General features: G+C 33.3%; 3 protein-coding genes across 3 annotated transcripts; 2 read left to right on the top strand and 1 right to left on the bottom strand.

Moving 5' to 3' along the window:
• The first annotated feature begins 39 nt into the window (after window positions 1-39).
• LOC126920524 (TM2 domain-containing protein CG10795) lies at window positions 40-1,413 on the top strand. The gene is made up of 3 exons (XM_050731064.1): window positions 40-373; window positions 601-682; window positions 865-1,413. The coding sequence occupies exons 1-3, from the start codon at window positions 172-174 to the stop codon at window positions 1,139-1,141; spliced, it is 561 nt and encodes a 186-aa protein (XP_050587021.1). The 5' UTR covers window positions 40-171; the 3' UTR covers window positions 1,142-1,413.
• A 148-nt stretch (window positions 1,414-1,561) lies between these two features.
• LOC126920094 (titin homolog) lies at window positions 1,562-8,795 on the top strand. The gene is made up of 3 exons (XM_050730021.1): window positions 1,562-1,885; window positions 2,318-8,036; window positions 8,103-8,795. The coding sequence occupies exons 1-3, from the start codon at window positions 1,808-1,810 to the stop codon at window positions 8,522-8,524; spliced, it is 6,219 nt and encodes a 2,072-aa protein (XP_050585978.1). The 5' UTR covers window positions 1,562-1,807; the 3' UTR covers window positions 8,525-8,795.
• On the bottom strand, window positions 8,658-11,883 carry LOC126920513 (mitochondrial potassium channel ATP-binding subunit). Its single transcript, XM_050731035.1, has 10 exons — window positions 11,558-11,883; window positions 11,142-11,466; window positions 10,892-11,059; window positions 10,385-10,798; window positions 10,011-10,322; window positions 9,709-9,932; window positions 9,438-9,612; window positions 9,187-9,365; window positions 8,959-9,106; window positions 8,658-8,882 (listed from the first exon to the last, which is right to left on the bottom strand). The coding sequence occupies exons 1-10, from the start codon at window positions 11,611-11,613 to the stop codon at window positions 8,802-8,804; spliced, it is 2,082 nt and encodes a 693-aa protein (XP_050586992.1). The 5' UTR covers window positions 11,614-11,883; the 3' UTR covers window positions 8,658-8,801.
• Between the last annotated feature and the right edge of the window lie 2,107 nt (window positions 11,884-13,990).

Here is a 13,990-nt window from a genome sequence, read left to right as displayed (position 1 = left end):
ATCATAAAATATAGTTCATGAACATTCCAAGCAGTTGGCGCCAGAGGGAAGTCGTTTTAATGACAGTGCGTTCAAAATACAAACATGTACAGGATATCGCGAACTTGCGGGAGACAGTAGATACAGTGACAGAGTGTGGTATTTATAGCAATTGTTATAAAATGAAACGGCATGTTCCACCTGATGCAATACCTTAGCGGACTCTTTTTGCTTTTTCTCTCGATACCGCTGAGCAATGGTGTTGATTACACGTATGAAATCGACTGCAGTAACCTACGAATGGGACAATATATCTGTCCTCATCCCGATTATGATTTCATAGATCCGAAAACGCAACAACCCAAAGGTTGCACGAAGGAAAATAAAGCCAAAGGTAGATAAATTTTATTGCGTTTTTCTTCTTATTGCTCTGAAAAAGAAGGAAAGTTCGACATAACCTATATGTTAGATGTACTCTAAGTTTGAAAACGTGCATTCTGTAGTCGTTAATCGTTTAAAATTTTTCTTTGTTTTCTTCGTTCATAGATAGATAAATTTATTACCGTTTCTAACTTTGCGTACATGGAAGTTTAAATTACATATTCATTGTTTTGTTCTCAGTGTTATGTCTGGCTGCGGATGGCCTCATTTGTACAGAAACAAAAAATAATACATTCAAGAAAGATATTCCTTGTAAATGGACGTAAGTATATATAATATCGTTTGTTTACTATATTAATGTTTCAAATGGAATTTACTAATATTTGTAATATTGAAAATGTGTTTATAAACATGATACTGGTTATATTTAAGGTTATATTTAATATTTAACTTAAAAAATATACATACAATAAATAAAATTGTTTTTTAAATTTATATTTACAGAAACGGATATTCATTCGAGACATCATTGTTACTCTCTATATTTCTTGGAATGTTCGGGGCAGATAGATTTTATCTTGGATATCCAGCATTGGGCTTTCTTAAGTTAAGTACTTTGGGATTCCTCTTTCTTGGCCAATTTGCTGATATAATACTTATTGCAACACAAATTGTGGGACCTGCGGATGGTTCGCATTATGTGATACCATATTATGGTGCAGGAATTCATATTGTGACAAGTAATAACTTTACGTACAGAGTGCCACAATACGAATGTTGAATGATTTTTTCTCATACAGAAGATAACGATTGATCAGTCTAAAAGTTCTACAGCCCATGCTTTAATCACAAACAACGATATACAATCCTAGAATCGAGTCCTATATCAGCATACAGAGAAAAAATTACTGTGTATGCTATTTTAATGAACAAACAGAAGATAATTGTTTTGTAGATATGTATTTCAACGAAACATTGTATATACAGATTTGTTACTGACTTATTACCTATTGCCAGTATGTTCGTGTAATAAATATTTGTTTTTATCTGTAAGTGTTCCTTTCTTCCTCTATTAAATACTTCTAAGTTTACGATCATTGCATTCTTTTATATTCGCCGTTATTGTTATCATCTTGAATATCAGAAGGATTAATGCTTACCTAATTTACAAAACGTGCCTACCGACGTAATTTAATCACAGTTAATTAAGCAAACTTATGTGAAGAACAACGTGTAAACTTGATCACGCACTTGTATATTGTGTAAAATGACGTTCCCGATAATTGCAATTATCGCAGCTTAATTATCATCCAGCACGTTTTTGATATAAAAGTGCTGAAACACGTTACCTTGATGGACAGACAACTTTCGGCATCGAGTGTAAAAAGTATTCTCACTGATCAAATAAGTAAAAAAACCTTCACTTCGATTAATGTGACTATCGAATATGAAGAGTTTTATTCTAGTTTTACTATTCCAATTTGTGACTCTAATCGTAGTTAGTCAACCAGTGAGCAGATTAGATGTAAGTCTTCCATTATTTTATTATTATAATTTAGTGTATTCTGACATTAGAATTTACAAGCTGTTTCTTTTTTTATTTTTTCGGAGCAATATAAAATAAATTTTATATACTTTTGCAATAATAAATTTAACGTAACAATTCTTTTAATTAAATGTAGTTATTTTTATTAAACAAATTAAATATTTGACAAATATAGACTGTTTCGTTTAAATTAGATATTTAAACAGCTTTCTCTCAGAATTTTTTCAATTTTTTATTCAAAAAACGTCAATGACGTCACGATTTAAGGAAAACAGATTTCATAATTATAAAATTCATCTCTTTTTAATCAAACTATGTAAAGATTACTTCCGTCATTGTAAAATCGCAGATCGTCAGTTTAATTATATTTTAGATATACAATCTCATAAATGAACCTCTAATTATCTACAGGACGTTGATGCCACAGATATCACAAATTATGAGGCACACAGATATCCCAGGACTTTTAAATCTAAGCATTCATCATGCAGGATCAACCAATATTTCGACGTAGACAGGGGCGATTGTATGGGTGTAATCGGTGGCGGAAAAGCGCTTTATGTAAATAACAAAAAATCTTGCGGGTCGAATGTATTAAAACCACACTGCACAAATCCAAGATACTACTACATTTGCAGACAGAACAAAACCATTTTGGCCCAGTGTCCCCAAAACAGACATTTCGAAAGCCATCTACAAAAATGTATCTTGGTACCTCGTGAGAAGCATATTTCTGTTACCAACGGACAAAATTCCGATATTTTTGATTCTGTTCAACGTCCCGATTGCCTAAAAACCGGCACATTTCCGGTTCCAGGTAACTGTGGTTTGTTTTATACTTGCTCGATGCATGGTAAGAAAATGAACCAAAATTTCTACACGTGTCCAAAAAATATGGCTTATGACACAAAAACTGAAATGTGTAAACCATCCAGTACTTGTCGTGAACCAGAATCATTATCCTCGTGTAGAAATCATCCACGGGATGGAAAGAAAGAAAATATGGCACCAAAGGAAACTGTATTTCCGATAAGGGGAAGATCGGAAACTTGTGAAACGCTATTTACGAATGAAGAAGACACTACGACTAATTCAACGTCTAAGAATGATGATGAAATTATGTCGATAACGACTTCTTACACCGAACCATTCGTACCTGAACTCACGCGATCAGGTGATAGTAATGATATTGTAGCGACGACGGAACGTGCTTTGGAAAAGTCACGTTTTACAAACACTGGAGATTTCGCGATACCTATAACTGCCACGTATTCAACAATTGCAGTAGAGAACACGTATCCGACTGAATTTAATTTGCCCATCGAAGTAAATGGGAATAAAGAATTAGGATCTACGACTGTGGCAGGACCATTTGAAAATGGTCATACGAGAATTATAACGGATGATCCTGAGGAGCAATCACCTGATGACCAAGATAGAACTGCACCAACAATTTTAGATGATCCATCAATGTTAGAAAACATAGAGCGAGAAAATATTCCTGGTTCCGAGAATCCTAATTTGGGGAAACAATATATTACTACAGACGAATTTAACGAAGATCCAACGTTTGGAACCAGAAACATCGACACTGAACCAATAACTTTAGCCGATCCTACAAGCCTCAGAAGTAACGAACCGATTACAAACCTAGATTCAAACAAACCGCCCTTAGAAATTCCTATTGATGATCCTACATTACAAAACCATAGTACAACAAAAGCATTTAACGAGGAATCAATCAATGGAGCTGAAAACACTCTACCAATAATTAGAGAGGATGTTACAGCTCCTAATCGACCAGAGGAACAACCGATTGCAGAAATAATTCCAACTGAATCGCCTGTACAAATATCTACTGAAGAACCTAACTTAGAAAACCAACATATTATACAAGAAGAATCCAGCGAAAAAACCATTCCTGAAAGTGAAAGCATGAACATTGCGCGAACAATTTCAGAAGACCCTACAATCCTTAATAATGTAGAAGCGAAAGAAGAACCGGCTACACCAATAAATCCAATTGAACCATCCGTGCAAATTCCTATTTCTGAAGATCCTAATTTGACAGATCAATATAAAGCACCAGAAAATTTGAGCGAAAAATCAACTACTGAAACTGAAAACATTAGCACTGAAGAAATAATTATAGGAGATCCAACAACTCTTAATAATATAGAACCGGAAGAAGAACCGGTAACACAAGCAGTTTTAAACGAATCACCGGTTGTAATTCCTACTACTGAAAACGCTGAATTACCTATTACTGAAATTGAAAATATTAACACTGAACCAACAACCTTTATCAATACAGAACCGGAAGAAGAACCAGCAAAAGAAGTAGTTTTAAACGAATTACCGGTTATAAATCCCACTACTGAAAATCCTGAATTACCGATTCCTGAAATTGAAAATATTAACACTGAACCAACAACCCTTATGAATACAGAACCGGAAGAGGAACCGGCAACAAAAGTAATTTCAGACGAATCACCAGTTGGAATTCCTTCTAATGAAAATTCTGCATTACCTATTACTGAAATTGGAAATATTAATACTGAGCCAACAACTTTAACTGATTCAACAACCCTTATCAATACAGAACCGGAAGGGGAACCAGCAAAAGAAGTAATTCCAGACGAATCACCGGTTGCAATTCCTACCACTGAAAATTCTGAATTGCCGATTCCTGAAATTGAAAATACTAACACTGAATCAGCAATTCTACCTGATCCAACCACCCTTACAAATAGAGAACCGGAAAGGGAACCAGCAAAAGAAATAGTTTTAAACGAATTACCGGTTGGAATTCCTACTACTGAAAATCATGAATTAACGATTCCAGAAATTGAAAATATTAACACTGAACCAACAATTTTAACTGATCCAACAACCCTTATAAATACAGAACCGGAAGGGGAACCAGCAGGAGAAGTAATTTCAGACGAATCACCGGTTGTAACTCCTACTACTGAAAATTCTGAATTTCCGATGCCTGAAATTGAAAATACTAACAGTGAATCAGCAATTCTACCTGATCCAACCACCCTTACAAATAGAGAACCGGAAAGGGAACCAGCAAAAGAAATAGTTTTAAACGAATTACCGGTTGGAATTCCTACTACTGAAAGTCGTGAATTACCGATTCCTGAAACTGAAAATATTAACACTGAACCAACAATTTTAACTGATCCAACAACCCTTATAAATACAGAACCGGAAGGGGAACCAGCAGGAGAAGTAATTTCAGACGAATCACCGGTTGTAACTCCTACTACTGAAAATTCTGAATTTCCGATGCCTGAAATTGAAAATACTAACAGTGAATCAGCAATTCTACCTGATCCAACCACCCTTACAAATAGAGAACCGGAAAGGGAACCAGCAAAAGAAATAGTTTTAAACGAATTACCGGTTGGAATTCCTACTACTGAAAGTCGTGAATTACCGATTCCTGAAACTGAAAATATTAACACTGAACCAACAATTTTAACTGATCCAACAACCCTTATAAATACAGAACCGGAAGGGGAACCAGCAGGAGAAGTAATTTCAGACGAATCACCGGTTGTAATTCCTACTACTGAAAATTCTGAATTGCCGATGCCTGAAATTGAAAATATTAACACGGAAACAACAATTTTAACTGATCCAACAACCCTTATAAATACAGAACCGGAAGGAGAATCAGCAAAAGAAGTAGTTTCAAACGAATCTCCAGCTATAATTCCTACTACTGAAAATCCTGAATTACCGGTTCCTGAAATTGAAAATATTAACACTGAACCAACAATTTTAACTGATCCAACAACCCTTATAAATACAGAACCGGAAGGGGAACCAGCAAAAGAAGTAATTTCAAACGAATCACCAGCTGTAATCCCTACTACTGAAAATCCTGAATTATCGATTCCTGAAATTGAAAATATTAACACGGAACCAACAATTTTAACTGATCCAACAACCCTTATAAATACAGAACCGGAAGGGGAACCGGCAAAAGAAGTAGTTTCAAACGAATCACCAGCTGTAATTCCCACTACTGAAAATCCTGAATTACCGATTCCTGAAATTGAAAATATTAATACTGAACCAACAATTCTACCTGATCCAACCACCCTTATAAATACAGAACCGGAAAGGGAACCAGCAGGAGAAGTAATTTCAGACGAATCACCGGTTGTAATTCCTTCTAATGAAAATTCTGCATTACCTATTACTGAAATTGGAAATATTAATACTGAGCCAACAACTTTAACTGATTCAACAACCCTTATCAATACAGAACCGGAAGGGGAACCAGCAAAAGAGGTAATTCCAGACGAATCACCAGCTGTAATTCCCACTACTGAAAATCCTGAATTACCGATTCCTGAAATTGAAAGTATTAATACTGAACCATCAATTCTACTTGATCCAACCACCCATACAAATACAGAACCGGAAGGGGAACCAGCAGGAGAAGTAATTTCAGACGAATCACCGGTTGTAATTCCTTCTAATGAAAATTCTGCATTACCTATTACTGAAATTGGAAATATTAATACTGAGCCAACAACTTTAACTGATTCAACAACCCTTATCAATACAGAACCGGAAGGGGAACCAGCAAAAGAAGTAATTCCAGACGAATCACCGGTTGCAATTCCTACCACTGAAAATTCTGAATTACCGATTCCTGAAATTGAAAATATTAACACTGAACCAACAATTCTACCGGATCCAACCACCCTTACAAATAGAGAACCGGAAAGGGAACCAGCAAAAGAAATAGTTTTAAACGAATTACCGGTTGGAATTCCTACCACTGAAAATTCTGAATTGCCTATTCCTGAAATTGAAAATACTAACACTGAATCAGCAATTCTACCTGATCCAACCACCCTTACAAATAGAGAACCGGAAAGGGAACCAGCAAAAGAAATAGTTTTAAACGAATTACCGGTTGGAATTCCTACTACTGAAAATCATGAATTACCGATTCCTGAAATTGAAAATATTAACACTGAACCAACAATTTTAACTGATCCAACAACCCTTATAAATACAGAACCGGAAGGGGAACCAGCAGGAGAAGTAATTTCAGACGAATTACCGGTTGTAACTCCTACTACTGAAAATTCTGAATTGCCGATGCCTGAAATTGAAAATATTAACACGGAACCAACAATTTTAACCGATCCAACAACCCTTATAAATACAGAACCGGAAGGGGAACCAGCAAAAGAAGTAGTTTCAAACGAATCACCAGCTGTAATTCCCACTACTGAAAATCCTGAATTACCGATTCCTGGAATTGAAAATATTAATACTGAACCAACAATTCTACCTGATCCAACTACCCTTATAAATACAGAACCGGAAGGGGAACCAGCAGGAGAAGTAATTTCAGACGAATCACCGGTTGTAATTCCTACTACTGAAAATTCTGAATTGCCGGTGCCTGAAATTGAAAATACTAACACGGAACCAACAATGTTAACTGATCCAACAACCCTTATAAATACAGAACCGGACGGGGAACCAGCAGGAGAAGTAATTTCAGACGAATCACCGGTTGTAATTCCTACTACTGAAAATTCTGAGATTCCAATTCCTGAAATTGAAAATACTAACGCTGAATCAGCAATTCTACCTGATCCAACCACTCCTATAAATACAGAACCAGAAGGAGAACCAGCAAAAGAAGTAATTTCAGACGAATCACCGGTTGTAATTCCTACTACTGAAAATCCTGAATTACCGATTCCTGAAATTGAAAATATTAACACTGAACCAACAATTCTACCGGATCCAACTACCCATATAAATACAGAACCGGATGAAGTAACGGAAGTAATTTTAAACAAATCACTCGTTGGTACTTCTGCTACTAAAAATCCTAGTTTAGAAAAAGAATATAATAATATATTAACCAATTCAATAGCCCCTGATACTACAAAACCACAAGAACAAGCAATTACTTACATAATTCCAACTGAATCATTCTCGGAAAATCCTGAGGAACCTATTCTGGAAGTTGAACGTACTGTAACAGAAGAATTTACTAAAGAGCCAACTATTGGAACTGATGCTATTGGTACCACTTCAGCTATTTTACCTGAGGCAAATGAACCATTGTTAGAAACAAGTAAGTCAGAAGAATTCATTTTACATGGTCCATCTGCTACACCTGTCCTAAATGATATAATTACAGCTACAAAGGAAGATCCAGAACTTAATAATAAAGGAAGTGATGAACAAATACCCATTGAATATGGAAACGGTGAATCATCAAATTACGATTTAAATAGAATGATAACCACTGATCCAACAAGCTTGATCAGCACAAATGGAGAATCTGTATTACAAAATGATAGTGCAATACCTAAAATTAATACTGAAGAAACAGTTTCAAATGTAATAACCGAAAAGCCTGATTCTAGAGCAATGAAGAAACATTCGAAATCATTTCATAAATATTCTCAGACTATAGATAAGGAGGACGCGTGTAATAATGTTGCACAAAAAGAATCAGCAACTACTCCGAAAGATATACATATGCCGTCAGCGATATACTATATCATTGATAAGATTAAGCAATGCTTGACAAAAATTTTAAATATGTTACATCACTAAGGATGATATAAAATATATTAGTGAATTTTTATTTAAAAAATTGCATTGATGTATTAAATTAAAAATATAAATATAAAATGTAAAATATAAATAATATGGCAGGTATAAAGATGAAGATAAAAAAATATAAATATTTGAAAATATAAATTATATATATTTAAGCGTGTATATATATATTAGAATCAGAGGTAGTTCATACAACGTCCTCAAATATTATTCCTATTATTCCAAAATAAATATTTCGAAAATTGTATTATGATTTAGAGTTTCATTAATATTATGCATTAGCTTTCTCTTGTTCGTTTACTAAAGTGTAATATAAGCCTTTCTTTTTAATTAATTCTGTATGTGTACCCATCTGAAAATAAGATGTGAAAATAAATATATTAATTTAATTCAATGTCATGTCTGGAATTTTGTATTGGAATGCGTACTTCCGTGATTACTCCTCGCTGCAATACAACAATAATGTCAGCATTTTTAATCGTGCTTAATCTGTGAGCGATTACTACGACTGTTCTTCCTTGAGTAACATTGTCTAGCGCTTTCTGTACAATTCGTTCACTTTCATAATCTAACGCACTAAAGGTTATTGTATAAAATTAGAACAATCAGTTCAAATATATAGAGTTATTACAATAACTGTTGTCTATGATTCTTACCTTGTAGCTTCGTCTAGGATTAAAATGGAAGGTCTTTTTAATAAAGCCCTTGCGATTGCAATACGTTGCTTTTGTCCACCGGAAAGTTGCGCTCCCCTTTCTCCTACTTGCGTATCGTACTTACTCGGAAAATTCATAATAAATTCATGAGCATTTGCTTCTTTAGCAACTTCAATGACCTAAGAATATTTAATAATAATTTTTCTGTAGAAGTATAACTTTAATAAACCTCTAATTTTAATAGTATTTACATCTTCATCTGTAGCATCCGGCTTTCCGTATCGAATATTTTCCATAATACTAGTGGCAAATAAAATAGGTTCTTGATTTATATACCCTAAAACATTACCTCGGAGGTAACTAGCATTGAGCGATCTTAAGTCTTTACCATCAATTGTGATTGAGCCATTATTAACGTCATAAAATCTGAAATATTTTATATTATTTTATATTATTTGGTAGACTAATTGATGATCAAATTTTATATGAAAAAAATTTTTGAATTTAAGATAATCAAAGTACCTTTCTAACAAGGCAGCTATCGTTGATTTTCCATTGCCGCTAGAACCAACGATAGCTACTGTTTTCCCAGCAGGAATGTCTAAGTTAAAATTCTTTAAAATAATGTGATCTTGACGAGTAGGATAGCTAAATTCCACGTCTTTAAACGTGATATTTCCTGCCAGGGATTGGTCTGTAATAACTTCTCCATTAATCATCTGATGTGATGGTGGCATTTCTAGATACTATAATAAGAGATTGGATTAAAATAAAATAAAGAATACTTTTCATTGTATTGATATAAAACAAAATTGTATATATACCTCAAAAACTCTAGCACCAGCACTAACACCTCTAACATATGATCCAAATAACAATGATAATTGAGATAAAGATTTTTGTATAGTTTGTACGGCCATTAAAAAAGCCATTAAATCTCCTGGAGATAATTGCCCAGTAGACATTAAATGTCCACCAAAATATAAAGTACAAAGTAAGATACCATTGAGAAATAGATTTGTCCCCCCTTGGAACAAAGCAATTCCCAAACCTAATTTTTCATATAATGCAGCTCCTAGTGTAGTTTCTTTGCAGAACATTTCTATCTCTTTTTCTTCGGCTGAAAATGCTTTCACCTATAAAAATAATATGCTATAAATTATTTAAAACAATTTATCATTATCACACATGATATTACCGTTCTAATATTTTGTATGGCTTCCTCACAAACATCTGCAGATTTAGCAAGTTGATTCTGTGCCTCTATAGATAATTTTCTTAAACCTCTTCCAAGCAATGTACCAATAAGAATTATAGTAGGCAAAGATAACACTGTAGCTGCAGTCAATTGTGGTGAAATCCCTATTACAGAAACTATACACCCAATAATTTGCGTGGTGCTTCTTAAGCCTTGTGATATACATGTTTTAAAGGTACTTTTAAAGTCTTGAATATCACTGGTTAATCGACTTACTATTTCACCACTACGATTCTTATCAAAGAATGTGATGTCTTGCATTATAATTGATTTAAATACATCTTTCTTTAAATTCATAGCTATTCTTTCTCCCACGTGTGAAAGCATATAAATATATACAAAGGTAAAAAGTGCCTAAAAGTAAGAGATTTCCTATAATTTTTCAATTTAAATTATTTTATAAATAGTATAAAAAATATATTTTTTTCCAGATAAATATTTACATACTTGTGCAACATACATACGTGCTAATGCAAATGCAGGTTCTGTCAATTGTAACAGCACAGTTTTCAAGCTATCTTCTCCTTTGGTTTGACAGATTTTTGTTAATATATTTATAACATTTCCTACATGTTGTGGTATCCAAATATTTAATACAGCAACAACCATTGCACTCTAAAAGTTAAAGTTAACAATTACATAAGTATACAGAAATATAAAATCCATATATGCATATGTATTGTACATAAATACTTACTGACAAAGCTATCAATAATTGCCAAAAATATGGATACAAATATTCTAAAAACTTTCTCCATTTCAAAGTCAATTCTTTATTATCTTTTGTAATATTTTCCGAAATTTTAAGCGTTTTGCCTTCAACAACAGAAGTATGACACTTTATCATGCATGTTAATACAATACTACCTAAACCACCTGAACCAAATTTTAAAACTGTTGAGAAATTTTTTAATTCACTATTGTCATTTTTTACAGGCTCTTTGATACCACTATTAAATTTTCGTTTTGCTAGATTAAAAGGTTTGTCCTTTTGTTTCGATAGAAATAATAACAAGGAACTCCTGTAACAAAAATATTTATAATGATTGAATACAAATTTAAGATTATTACAATTTATCGTATGAAAAATTTATTACAAAACATGAATGATACCTTGAACATCTTGAATAATTAATATGTTTATATAACACAGTCCTCAGTATAGACATTTTCGTAAAATATTATTTTATTCGTTATTTAATTCTATAAAATATACTAATATTCGAGTTATTTTTTATGATACACTTGTCATGTCTCAATTTGTATGAAGCAATAAAATACTCTTCATTTATTTTTTATTTTTAGGAACATGATGACTAGTCTAATACCAGCTATTACCTAATGAATTAATAAACAACATTCAATAAGGTTAGAGGAATTCATAATACCAAAGATAATTAATACTGTGCCAAGGGGAGCGCCATATTGAAAGCGCTTGCAGCAATTTTGTTTCCCAAATTTGTCACTAGATAGCGCTTACTGTACTGTTAATTTTGATAGCCTCTCTACAACTTGTTCGTGATGGAACACATGGTAAAAATCGAGTGAAAATAGTGGATAAAATCTGATAGAATATAGAATGATGCTGAAGTAACAGTAATGTATTAAAACAAAAATTAGGATTGTATGCTGTGTTTCAAATTCGTTTGCAGTAGAATTCTTTTAACGAAAATTCTTTTAATGAAGAAAGAATTTAAAGTAAGTTGTTATCTAAATCTTATATTCAATATAATGACAAACATATACCATGATACTGATGTGTTATCCATATTAGTGACAAATTACGAAAAATAAATGAAATATGGAAGGTGAACATAATAAAATGTGTTTAATGTAGACTATAAGAGAAATTTAATTTTGTAAAAAGATTTTAAATATGGCTACCGTGATTTACGCGCCAAGTCTTTCAGTTAGTTTGTCACAACCTATAAATTAATTTATAGGTTCAATCTATATACAACTTAAAAACATGAAGGAAATATATCTTTTGAAATATTCAAAATACTTTAGCGAAATACTGTTTTATATTTTATTTGTATTTTGCCGAATACTTCTTTTTGTTTTGAAATCGTAATTCAAAATGACGCTTATATTTGATTTTTCCACAGATGAATTGCAACTAGATAAATAAAAAAGGATATATCTCTATTAAGGTTTAATAACAATATTGCAATTAAATTGGAGGTAAATTAATTTATAGCAGTAATTCTTCAACGATAACATTTATATTTACGCATTCTAAGCAAATCAAATAGATATTGGTGGATATTAATTTATCCATCCACTGAAACAATAATTCTTCGATATAATACTGTACTCTACCGAGAGCTAACGATTTAAATATTTATTGAGGCAACAGCAGAATATTACATTGTAATTTCCAATAACAATTTCATGGTAATACTATTTATATAGTATATTTACAGTATACTGAATAACATGCACATACATATATAAATCCAAAAAATGAACTCGTTATTTCCAATAAAAAAGGTGGTCATAACTAGCAAAAAATATTAATGCATTGAAAAATTAAATTTTTAATTTAAAAAAAAAAACAAATAGAACTATCAATATTTAATAACTTTAATAGGAATAGTAGAAGAACTGGCCATTTTAGACCAGAATTTATTGTTACAAGCATAATATATACCATTTGTTTCTTTCTTCTTTTTTCAAAAATTCAATTTACCGAAACAAGTCAACAGTAACTGCAACCACATCTGGTCCAAACAAGAAATAAATGTCCTGATTATGAAAAAGAAATAGCAAGGAGGCCTTGAAGCACTGTTACTTGACGAGTTTAATGGCAATATTAAGGTAGAAGCTAATTGATAGACCTAATTCAACCCATAGGATATTCGTCATTCATTAAAAAAGGGAAGTTGCTGATCACAAAAGAAGGAAAATTGCATGGAGATTTTAAAGTATCGATATTTAACAAGTTTAAGAGGAATGGTAGAACAGCAACCGGTCTGTACAGTACACGAAGGTCTCGTGTCATTGCCAGACTCGCTGAACACTCGAGCAAGTACTTAATACTACCCTCTGCGGTGTATTCAAGGCGGGAGCGAGCATTTCAGAGCGAATGTAATAGCCGCACAGGCAATTAAACGTGGCAAATACATAAATACACGTTATTAACTTTGCGTACAAAGAGGCTGCCGGGACGATTAGGCCTTTCGAGGCTCAACTGTTCACCCTAAATCTCGTCCTTCTTCTCTGGTTCGCCTGCTCCTCATCCAACGCTTGCAACGAGTCGCAATTTCAGAGCTTTTTCATGGGGCCGATGCATTACCATACTGATCAAAGCTGCTGCTTCCTGCATAACGCACAGGGAACAACGGCTCCCCGTTGTTATCCGTTAGAAAAACCGTGTCTTCGGCGAGATAAGTCGAAGAGTGGCTCGTTACGTTCATGGATGTGCGGCCCAAGTACGCTTTTGATTTTCGTAGGCGTAGAGTTCTTCTACTCTCGGTTCTTCAACGTTTTAAACGGTCGTATAATTTTCTGCTGGTGCTTCTGCCGTTTTTTAGTATCGTCTAA

Source organism: Bombus affinis, chromosome 9 (assembly GCF_024516045.1).
Source record: "Bombus affinis isolate iyBomAffi1 chromosome 9, iyBomAffi1.2, whole genome shotgun sequence".
Taxonomy (NCBI): Eukaryota; Metazoa; Arthropoda; class Insecta; order Hymenoptera; family Apidae; genus Bombus; species Bombus affinis.
Note: the sequence above shows the minus strand (reverse complement) of the source record. Positions and strands in the feature narration are given on the sequence as shown.

Excerpts from the sequence above, each read along its gene's own strand:
- LOC126920524 (XM_050731064.1), top strand. The coding sequence starts at position 172 with ATGTTCCACCTGATGCAATACCTTAGCGGACTCTTTTTGCTTTTTCTC. Across the intron at positions 374-600 it reads GAAGGAAAATAAAGCCAAAG|TGTTATGTCTGGCTGCGGAT; the intron begins GTAGATAAATTT and ends TTTTGTTCTCAG. Across the intron at positions 683-864 it reads GATATTCCTTGTAAATGGAC|AAACGGATATTCATTCGAGA; the intron begins GTAAGTATATAT and ends TTATATTTACAG.
- LOC126920094 (XM_050730021.1), top strand. The coding sequence starts at position 1,808 with ATGAAGAGTTTTATTCTAGTTTTACTATTCCAATTTGTGACTCTAATC. Across the intron at positions 1,886-2,317 it reads AACCAGTGAGCAGATTAGAT|GACGTTGATGCCACAGATAT; the intron begins GTAAGTCTTCCA and ends AATTATCTACAG. Across the intron at positions 8,037-8,102 it reads TGAACCATTGTTAGAAACAA|CTACAAAGGAAGATCCAGAA; the intron begins GTAAGTCAGAAG and ends ATATAATTACAG.
- LOC126920513 (XM_050731035.1), bottom strand. The coding sequence starts at position 11,613 with ATGTCTATACTGAGGACTGTGTTATATAAACATATTAATTATTCAAGA. Across the intron at positions 11,467-11,557 it reads AATTATTCAAGATGTTCAAG|GAGTTCCTTGTTATTATTTC; the intron begins GTATCATTCATG and ends TTTTTGTTACAG. Across the intron at positions 11,060-11,141 it reads AATTATTGATAGCTTTGTCA|AGTGCAATGGTTGTTGCTGT; the intron begins GTAAGTATTTAT and ends TTTAACTTTTAG.